This window comes from Coptis chinensis, chromosome 6, assembly GCF_015680905.1.
Source record: "Coptis chinensis isolate HL-2020 chromosome 6, ASM1568090v1, whole genome shotgun sequence".
Classification (NCBI taxonomy): Eukaryota; Viridiplantae; Streptophyta; class Magnoliopsida; order Ranunculales; family Ranunculaceae; genus Coptis; species Coptis chinensis.
Window position 1 is genome coordinate 459866 of NC_141461.1, and position 11412 is coordinate 471277.

Sequence of the window (11412 nt, forward strand, 5' to 3'; positions counted from 1 at the left end):
TTGTGTCAAACACTCAAACCCTCCTATTGGGTATATGCCTTTGTCAACGCAACTGAGAGATATAGGCACTAGTCAACGAAATCGACCAACACATTTTAAATACTTACTCACCAAAGTACCAAACTATCTATTATTAGAGTATCGTCCAATTCGTTTGTCAATTATCTTAGATTCTCACAATCATGAAGTGGGAAAATGCCTATACGTTTCATTCATGCAATAACAAGCAACTCATTAAGAATGCAACAGACCTAGAATCATCATCTCAACAAAGTTTAAAGAATAATACACATTTGCAATGTTAATCAGTTCAATGAATAATCGGCCAAATGGTTTTACACCAGTTTCGATCAGAATGAGATCAAATTCTTTCAATAACGTACTTGTCTTCTTTTTCTTTCTTTTAATTTCTTAGGGAATTTCAATAGCTAACTTGTGTGTTCTGATTAAAGAGTTCCTTAAACTTTTATCTGTAAGACGAAAATTCATAGACAAAGAACCTCAAGTTCACAAATGTGCCTATGGCATCAGCATGTTTATAATATTACTATATTAGAAAAATATGAGGTGTGATTAATTGTGTTTTTGTGTCACAGGGATAAATAAGTAATTTTGTTTAATATTTTATTATTTTTGTCAAAAATAGATCACCAATGATTGACAAATGTCATAAAATGCTTTTTAAAAGTGAGAAATGACATTTCTGCTTTTGTGACGGACATAAATCTACTATTTTGTGTACAGTAGTAGAATCGTTATTTTGTGATTTAACGGTGGCAATTTCTTAATTTTGCAATTTTTATTATTTTTTTATTTTTGGAAGTAGTAAAATGGTAATTTTTCAAATTTTAGATTTATTTTTTTGTGGGCAGAACAATAATTTGTCCATGGCGGATGTGTGAATAGGGTATGTCACAAAGCAAATTTATAAGTTCCATAAAGAACTATCACATCAAAGACCCGCCCATATTCTGAAAAAGAAAAACACGTGTGCTTTTGTGATTTTAAAAATGTATTGCTAAAGGCATCTCTAATGAGGGGTGTAAACCGTATAGAGTGAAAATTTTACACTCCAAATATAAAAAAACTCTCTCCAATGGGAGTGCTATACCGTAGGTAATAGTGTATTAGCTAATAGAGAGAGTAGGGAATTTCTCTACTCATTTATTAGTTAATAAAAAGAGGCAGCACTTTCGAACCGACGCCCGAGTGAAATAATTTTAGGGCGTCACTTGGAGTAACATCCCTTTCTAATTTAAAAAATTTTTTTAACTCCCTGACGGACGTTCTTTCCGAGTGATGTCAGGTTTAAATTAAAGAGGGGCGTTACTTGAAGTGACGTCAGGAGTTTAAAATCTATTTTTTACACTCTTCCATGATTTGGAAGATAGAGTGTGGATATTTATAAAATACTATACAATCTTATACAATTAGAAGTGTAAAATCCTAATGGCAACTACGTGGAGCCTAGGTGGAGGTGTAATTTTACACTCCCCATTGGAAATGCCCTAACGCGTACTGCGTAGTTGCTAGTATATATATATATATATATACTAGCATATATATATATATATATATATTATTTTTTATTTATATTTTTTGGAACTATGGTCTACCTAACCCAACATGTCTTATCCAGTCCAGGAAAAGGAACAATTGAAAATTTTAATAATGCTTTCAAACAACACAAGTTTTGAGGGGATGATGTTGATAGTCAAGTAAGGCATATATTCACCTACTACTAAGATTTGGCATTTGGAGATCCACGACTTAATCCCTTTTTAATCATGAACTACCTAAAATGAAAAACTTTAATCATACTTGCTCAATTAGTTATAGCATCATGAATATTTTGAAAGTAACACTGTATGTGTGTAATTAAGTGTGTTCTTATAGATTAGACATGCATGTGTTGGTGACTTGGTGCGCTACCATTAATTAGTAAAGAATGAATGAATAATCTAAGTAAATAGCAATCCATCTCTCCACTAAAAAGGATAATTCTTGTTCTAATATGATCCCCCTCAAAAGTTTATCCAAATGTGTTTATGATCAATTCAAATGAAATGACGAGTAATAATAACTCTTAATAGAAAAGGAAATAACAAAGCAATAGATATACTTACAGTCTTACATACAGCTATACAGGCGAGTGATAGATTTTTTACCATTTTTTTTAAAAAAATGAAAGCCAAAGGAATTCATTCATAGGAAACTAAGTGCTGCACCATTTCCAAGCTTCTCCATAGTAGTTGTGGTCTCCCGGAAGCATGGAATATGTGGACCCCAGTCCCATCTACGTTTTAGGCCCCAAAAACTATTTTTGTACTTCAAAATTCCACAAGTTTGGGCAACCAGAATTTTAAGGTGAAATTCAAAATATATTTCCAAAATTAAGGAATGACAACATTTTCTGTATTGGAATGGAATCTTCAAATCCTAAAAATTAAGTAATTGTAAGTTTCTATAGAGACAGAAACTTGAGATTTCCATATATTTAGAAATTCTAACTATTAAAAATTTTAAATCTTGAAATAATATTTTCAATTCCAATTCCAAAGGTTTTGTTTTAGTATTGCATATTTGCATAAATATGGTGGAATAATGTGCCAAAGAATACCTTATTATTTTGAGGACAAACACAAAACCCGATTAAAAAAGGAGAAGAACAACAACACTCATCTGTCATATATAAACCTTTTGAAGTACATCAATAGTAATTTCAAAATGATACATTCTCCAAATCTTCCACCAAAGTTGTCAAATACGACCTAGTAGGATTGCGTCGCGAGCAATTGGCACGTATTTCACCCTGTGTCCCAGTAACCACATTCAGCATACCTATCTTAATCATGGAAAACGCAAACCTTTCGAAGAACAAAGTTTCATTAGTAGCAAAGCTTGTCACAATCGGCCTTGTAGTCCTATCAGTGAACAAATCTTGGTCGGACATAAGGAGACCTTGTCGATTCATGAGATCAACATAGTATCTGTTGTCAAAAACATTAGGGGTTCGAATGTCTAACACAGTAGTGCCAGTTGAAGTAGTCGTGGGGCAAATGCGCTTAAGATTGTTCGCAAATTTTTGGTCCATATTTGGGTCTTGGTTAGGATACAAGCGTTCAGTAAACGATGCACAATTGCCCCGGCCTATGGTGTGTCCACCAGAGATTGCTACGAGATCCGTCGCATCCAAGCCCTTTCTGGCTACATTAGCAATGAGCTCTCTTGCACTTGAACCAAAAAATGGAAGGTTGTCTAGAGTTGCTTCTCTAGTTGCAAAAGTGAGCCCATCGCGCCTTCCCAGTGGAACTCGGTAGTCTGGTCCTCCAGACTGCATCATGTTAGGAGATTTCACTAGAAGGTCACACCTCAATCTAGCTACTTTCTATCCCAAATGATTTCAACTTGGAGCTCACACCAAGGAAATCACCCACCCAAGACTTTGGTAGTTATCACAACAACCTCAACAAAGCAAAACCACTACAATATCATCACAATTCATAGCAACAATAATAATGGAAGTAACAATGCAAAGAGACACAAAGATTTAGGTGGTTCGGTAAATGTTACCTACATCCACACACAAGAGCCGAGTTTCCTTTATAACAAAGATTGGAGAGTTTACAAGAGATCAAGAATCAATAAGAAGAGGCCTCACTCAAACCCTAGCTCAACAGAGCTCCCACAATACCCTAGAAATGAATCTCTCAAAGTTCTCCTTCAAAACCCTAATCTATTTCCTTTATATAGGTGTACATAGACAAAGGGGAAGTAAATGGGCTTGGGCAATTGCACGGAGCTTGAGCTGGCGCCATAGGTAGGAGCGCTGGCGCCGCTTCTTCAAAAGCTTGGAGCCATGAGTCTTGGCTTTAGGTGAGGCCGGTGGCCCTTCAATAATTTGGAGCGCTGAAGTCTTTTTTAAGGTGAATGGCTATCTTCTTTTAGGCATCAGTATTTGTTGGCCGAAGGCCATGGATGGACATGGCGGTCGATTCTCTTCATCGATACCCGGGGTGAGTGTGGTATACGGACAACCGAGACAAAGCTCGACGGTTCCACCAACCCAACAATCTCCCACTTGGAACCTTCGAGATTCTTCATGCACATCACATCTCAATTGTAACAACTCAATCCAAATCCAATATACTAAAAGAAACACTCGCTCATCCATCATGGTCTTCAAGCAAAGAAGACCCACCGGATTGAACACTTCAACTTCGTCTCCACAACACCCTACCATGACATAGACATGTCTCCGTGATACTCCATGAATAATACAATATCCATTTCACCGCTTCCCAATGATGTTTGCCAAGGTTAGCCATAAACCTCCAAGCAACTCCCAATCGCATGGGATATATCCGAAAAGCGTGCAAACCATGTACCACCGCCTAGGGGTTTGTCGGGAACCATGCAAGCTCTTGCTCAGCCTTGCACACCATATTCTCTATCCTTCCAGTAGGAAACCCAACAGTTTGTGTCGTGTAAAATCTCCTCAACATGGTCCGCAATGGAGGTGAGCGGTTTTCACATTTAACCGCTTAAGATTTAAACCTTCCGCTACAACAATACTAAACACCTTGATTGAAAAGTATTTGGGGAGAATATCATTGCCAAATATTTCTTGGAACCATCATGTTCCTTCTTGACTCGATACACCCATTTGCTCTGTAGAGTCATGTCTCGGGTACTTTGGCCAACTCCCAAGTGACACTAAAGGCGAGGGACTCCGTCCTCATCATGCATAACAAGCTCCCACTTGCTAGCATCACCAACCTCCAATGCCGCATCATCATAGCAATGAGGTTCACCATCATCGATAAATAAATAGGTGGAGGGAGGATACTTCATGCTTCTGCATGCGGTTTGCTGGATAACCTCCTTAGTGCACGAGGTGGAGATGGACTTGGTGGCGTAGTCTCTTCACCCGAGTCACTACTATCATCATCTGACTGTGGAACTTCCACAACACCACGACTCATATAAGAGCCTTCCAACTCAACATACTCGTGTCACTATCTCAGAACCCGGCTCCACGGTCGTGTTTTTTTCGTCCCTTGTACAAAACCATCTCACTGAACAAGGCATTTCTACTTCGAATAATTTTCCGGTTTTGGTCATCCCAAAAACGATAACCAAGATCATCATCGCCATATCCAATGAAGGTACACTTGACATCAAGCTTACTCCTAGCTTGGTCACTAGTGTGCACATAGGACTCACACCCAAACACTCTCAAATGGGAAAGGTTCACATCCTTCCCACTCCACACTTCCTCCGGAATTCTGAAATCCAAAGGTACCGATGGTCCCGGTTGATCGGTAAGTCTGGCATTGTTAACACTCTCTGCAATTGTTTCAGTAAGTCCGCAAAGTGCGCTGATACACCTAGCCCTATATGTCAAGTTGTTCTAATCATCCGGCTGCGACCCCATTCTCCGAGGTGTCCCTCATGAAAGTCTTTTCCATCTTGATGCCACTGTTAGCACAATACTTCTCAAAACCTGAATCAACATACTCTCCATAATTATCGGATCTCGCCTTCTTTCACCTTGAAGCATGTCTCATTCTCAACCATGGCCTTCCACGCCTTGAACACTTCCAATACCTCGGACTTGTGTCTCAAGAAATAGACCCACACCTTCCTAGTATGGTCATCAATGAAAGTCACAAAATATAACTTTCCGCCAAGTGAAGAGACATTAGTCGGCCCCGGACATATCCGTATGAATCAACTCAAGCTTCCTAGCTTTCAGAGTTCGACCCATCTCCTGAAAACTCACCCTTCTCTGCTTTTCAAACATGCAATTCTCACAGAAGTCAAAGTCCGTCGACTCTAACGGGAGTTTACCAGTGGAGTGAAGGACTTGCATTCCTTTCTCACTCATGTGACCAAGTCTGCGGTGCCAAACATTTGGATCCTCTTTGCCATTTGCCACGGCATTCGACCCACACCCGTGTGCGGTCATGTAGAGAGTACCATCCTTGTCGCCTTTAGCGACTATTAGAGAACCCTTAGAGATTTTCCAAGTATCCTTCATGAAGATTGTAACAAATCCTTCACTAGCCAATTGACCCACCGAAATCAAATTCTTCCTCAAATCCGGAACGTGTCGAACATCCCTTAATAACCATGTCCTATCTTTCAACATAACACGGACATCACCTTTGCCAACAATGGCACAAGATTGGTCATCACCAAGAAAGACCTTTCCAAGGTCACCTTTGGTGTAGTTCACAAAGAACTCTCGATTTGAGGTCACATGGAATGATGCGCCGGAATCTAAAACCCAAGACTCCTTATTGTTCTCCATCGAACATATCAAAGCATCATCTTCCACTTCAACTACATTAGCTTCTTGATTCTTCTTGTAGTTGTCATTCCTAGGTGTTTGGCATCGGTTACTATAGTGGCCAGGCAAACCACAATTGTAACATATAATGATACTATCATCTCTAGGCTCATCACTAGGGGCATGAGAGTTCATTCTCCCCCTTCTATTTCTCGGTCTACCACGACCCTTGTGCATGTGCATCCCTTCGCTCTCGGTACTCAAAGCCGAACCCGATGTCGAGGTCCCATCCGAACTCCTTCGAATTTCCTCCGCTAGTATCATACTAACCACATCGTCAAATTTCAACTTATTCATTCCCACGAGCCGGCGATAATAGCAACCGTAGCCTTCCAACTTGGAGGCATTTGTCCTATTATCGCCAACGCTCTCACTTCATCACTAAATGTAATCTCAACCGACTCCAATTGGTCTTTCGTTTGGTTGAATTCATTTAAGTGGTCCTTGAAGGAATCATTCTCCGACATTCTCATCGAGAAGAGCTTGGTAATCAAATAGACTTTGTTCGCGGCCGAAGGTTGCTCATACATGCACGTTAGTGCCTTCATGAAGGCGCCACCGTCTTCTCATTTTAATATGAAGGCCACCGACTCGGAGAGACTCAATCGGATTGTGGCCAATGCTTTCCTATCTAGCAAATCCCATTCACTTTGCTTTCGCGAACTCGGCGGCTTCTCTCCCATCAAAGGTTCATACAAATCCTTTTGATAGAGTATGTCCTCAATTTGCATCCTCCAATAGCCGAAGTTTGTACCATCAAACTTCTCTATTTTGTAGCTTCCTTTGTCGGTCGTCATGACTCCCACTGAACCAAAACAACGGTGGAGAACTTCTCAGAGGAATTTCTTCAAACACCTAGCTCTCTCTGTGCTAAAGGTGGAAACTTTCCTCACAACACCTTGTTTGTTCGATTCAAAACCGTGCTCCGATACCACTTGTTGGTAGATTTCACTAGAAGGTCACACCTCAATCTAGCTACTTTCTATCCCAAATGATTTCAACTTGGAGCTCACACCAAGGAAATCACCCACCCAAGACTTTGGTAGTTATCACAACAACCTCAACAAAGCAAAACCACTACAATATCATCACAATTCATAGCAACAATAATAATGGAAGTAACAATGCAAAGAGACACAAAGATTTAGGTGGTTCGGTAAATGTTACCTACATCCCACACACAAGAGCCGAAGTTTCCTTTATAACAAAGATTGGAGAGTTTACAAGAGATCAAGAATCAATAAGAAGAGGCCTCACTCAAACCCTAGCTCAACAGAGCTCCCACAATACCCTAGAAATGAATCTCTCAAAGTTCTCCTTCAAAACCCTAATCTATTTCCTTTATATAGGTGTACATAGACAAAGGGGAAGTAAATGGGCTTGGGCGCACTCGGAGCTTGCTGCATTCCATAGGGATGTGTGGTATTCTTCATTAAAAATTTGAGCCGAGGCGGCTTTTAGTAGGTGTGGCCCTCTTCAATAAAATTTGGGAGCGAGTGCGGCGCTTAGGTGAATGGCTTCTTCTTTAGGCATCATTTGTTGCCGGAAAGCGATGCTTTATGGACGGAGCTTGGTCGCGCCTCTTCATCAGTACCAGGGTGAGTGTGGTATACGGACAACCGGAGCAAAGCTCGACGGTTCCACCAACCCAACACATCACATCCAAATCAAATTAAACATAATTAGGGGGGAAGATATATGGTCCAAAACTGAAAAGTTGATAGAGATGTATAGGTAGATACTATGCAAGGGATTACCAGGAAAACAGCATCACGAGCAGCTAAAGCAGTTATGTCGGAGCAAGAAACGACTTGACCACAAGCTCTCTGGATGCGGTTGCGGAGTTCATTAATGATCCTAAATACTTCCGGTCTAAGTGTCAAGTTTGGCGGTGCATCCTTTTCGCTCGGGCCACTTGCTGACCCATCCAGCAGCACCGAACCATCACATCCCTATAGAACAATTCATTTCATGTAACACTTCAAACTAGTTTCTTGCAAGCGTAAATTCAAATGATTAGTAAGTCCCAGGATAGTGTTTTCAATCCAATTCTAACTTTACATGACTTGAAATCAGACTAATGGTGTTTAAAAGTTCTGGATCATGGACTACTAATCCGATCGAGTTAGACAAAAACTGCGAAAACGATCACCATCCGGCTCATGAATTGAATAACTCATAGAGCAGCATTAGTGGTAGAAAATGGAACTAAAATTTGCTCCTTATAGGAGCTTGGACTAGATCTTTGGACAGAACAGCCTTGAAAATTAATGATTCCAACAAAAAAGCTTTTAGACACATGATGATGATGTGGGGATTTACCAACATATTTTCGTTATAGAAGAACATTAGCAAGTACCTGAACGAAGCAGTCGTGGAAATGGACACGAAGTAAGCCAGCAGCTTGACCAATATCATTCCTGAAAACCTGCCTAAGGTAGTCTCTAACAATTGTTTCCAACCTTGGACAGTTAGACCTATAGAAAGTCCATGAAAGTCCCCTTACAATAGGTGGTGTAGGTTGTGCTCTTGATAGCAACAAATGGGATCCAAGCAGAGCAGAAGTAAGTAAGAGAAATGAGATGAATGAAGCAGAGGAGTTCATGGTACTGCTTGTTGCTTTCTTGCTATAGTAAAAAGATGGAAGGAGTGGTACATTTATAAGCACACAAGGGACATATTTGGTTTCCATATGATATCAATAGTAGGTGAAAAGAATTCCGATCCGTAGTGGGAAAAAAAATGTGGAAGTCTCATAATGGCGAAAGAGACTAAAGTATCGATTGCTGCGTTGTGGCCGTACTCTTTCTAAAGTTTCTGATTAGATTCAAATACCGTCTAACTGCAACATACTCTACAAAAGTATTCAGGGACAGTACGTGGTTAGTTGTTGCTAGATATACTGTCTGCTCTAATTTGATCTTATTGTAACTATTTTTTTCACTAAATGAGCTTGCATTGGAAAAACAAATCGCATACAAATTAAAGTGGATCTTTTTTATTCGAACACCGGCCTACAAATAAGCTCAAACTTCAAACTTCAAAGTAAGCTACATCTATTCTGGCCATGGAGTAAGCTACCTTGAAGTCTTGAATCCAGTTCAACGTACGTACAAGGCCTAATTGAGACAGCTTATTTCTACAACTTCAATGTTAAGCCTTCCCACTACTAGCTTAATTAAGTCCTACTTGAGGGACTTTTTCTTTTCCTAGATATTTTACTGTTACAAAGGAGTCAAGCCGCCCATGTTGTAAATTATATACATCTTATTGCAAAGCATCTGGAGATGAGCTTCCCTGTCCCTAAAGCGCCATTATAAGGAGTTGCACCATAATGTTCTCTTTCTAGAAGATGGACGAGATTTTGTACCTAAAACGAATATGCTAATATATTGCTTTTTCTTTGTCCACTTATTGTTTCCTTGTAAACTTCATTTTCTGAAGTGGTAGAGTATCCGACTATCTGGTATGTTTGTAAAAACTTCATTTATAAGGTGTGGTATCTCATATCTGTTACTTTATGCGAATTTTGTCCCTAGTCCTCAGGCTTATGCTGATACTTTGGCCTTGTAAGTCATTACAAACATGATTTAGAACAGCTACATAACCGACGTGCAGGACTAAATTTTGGCGCTAGCTACCTTCACAACTCATGCACTAATGAGGTCTCACATTTTAAATAAAATTGACAAAACCCCCAAAAAAGAATGGTGAAACAGATTATCTGACATTCACAGAACAATATAATTAAGATTGATATTGGTAGTTTGAACGTCCACTGGCTTTATCCCTGCTTTGATGTTAATCAGACTCGGAAATCAAGAAATGGCATACACGTAACCTGAAATTATAGAACGTACAATAGCAATTTTCGGCCTGGGCTACCACGAGAATATCCTCATAGGATAGGGATGAGGGTTCCGTTGGATGTATGATACAACAGTCCGAAAATCAAAAACAAAAAGGAAAAGAGAGAATGTGAATTTATTTTTTATTTTCGGACTGTTGGATCACACATCCAAAGATCTCGGATCTCAGCCTACCCGAACTCTTTTCTGATTGAAAACCAGTGACCCAGTTGTAGCCTGACAAAGTCACCACAGAAAAAGTGGCAAGAGACTTTGAATTAAAGAGGACGTCAATTCACTGAATACTGGATACTCTGGGACCATGGTTTAATTACCCGTTTAATTATATACACATGGTTTTGGAACAGGATCAATCCATGTTTTTAGTAGAAAAATATGGATCTGTAACTCAACACCTTATATTCGTAATTTATGTGTTTTAATTAAAAATAAATTTTGTTACACCATCTTGTATTTTTCGTAACAAAAATATTGCTAATTAATTAGGGCTATCTTTGGTGATAGAAGACAATGTAAACCAGGATCGAGTTAAATGCGGTAGTGTACTGTGATGATATTTTTCAGTTTGATGAGTTGTATGCTTAGGAGTTTTTTTTTTTTTTTTTTTAAGATTAAGCTGGGATTAAGACAGACCCCACCTGTTATTATTGCAAAAGGTTAAACTTTACAAGCCTTCCTAAGAGTTAGATCATTAAAAGGAGAAACACAAAGACTCTATACCACAGGCTTCAAGCCTAACATACATAATAACATACTAATCGTCCTACAATCAAACTTAAGAAAGTAGAGATAGTATGTTTAGGAGGTTGCAGAAAGTATTGGATAGTAATGTGATGACGGGTGGTTCCAATAAATATGTGTTTAGGAAGATTGATTTTGGGCTATATAAAAAGGGGTTTGCAGTGCAATTTGTAGGACGCCTCCCTAAATTCTTTGAATGATTTATTTTTATTCAAATAAAGTATATTCTTTAGAAAAAAGGAAAGGGGCGTGCAGTGCAATTTGTTGCACGTTTGACCTCTAAAATCTAAGTCTTTTGTTATATACTTATATTCTATCTTCTGATTTATCTAGACACACACGTAACTCTATTTTTTAGAGCTAAGTATCAAACGCTCTCATGATTCCTGCTTAAATAATCTTGATGTCTTTTGCGGGTTCAAACATTTTCTATAGCTATAGGGACCA

The 11412-nt window shown here is 39.1% G+C and overlaps 1 protein-coding gene across 1 annotated transcript; it reads right to left on the minus strand.

Moving 5' to 3' along the window:
• Window positions 1-2665: 2665 nt before the first annotated feature.
• Window positions 2666-9061, minus strand: LOC147490455 (peroxidase 12-like). The gene is made up of 3 exons (XM_086567554.1): window positions 8715-9061; window positions 8113-8307; window positions 2666-3334 (listed from the first exon to the last, which is right to left on the minus strand). The coding sequence occupies exons 1-3, from the start codon at window positions 9045-9047 to the stop codon at window positions 2723-2725; spliced, it is 1140 nt and encodes a 379-aa protein (XP_086423680.1). The 5' UTR covers window positions 9048-9061; the 3' UTR covers window positions 2666-2722.
• Between the last annotated feature and the right edge of the window lie 2351 nt (window positions 9062-11412).

Excerpts from the sequence above, each read along its gene's own strand:
- LOC147490455 (XM_086567554.1), bottom strand. The coding sequence starts at position 9,047 with ATGGAAACCAAATATGTCCCTTGTGTGCTTATAAATGTACCACTCCTT. Across the intron at positions 8,308-8,714 it reads TCCACGACTGCTTCGTTCAG|GGATGTGATGGTTCGGTGCT; the intron begins GTACTTGCTAAT and ends ATTGTTCTATAG. Across the intron at positions 3,335-8,112 it reads CTCGTGATGCTGTTTTCCTG|TCTGGAGGACCAGACTACCG; the intron begins GTAATCCCTTGC and ends AACATGATGCAG.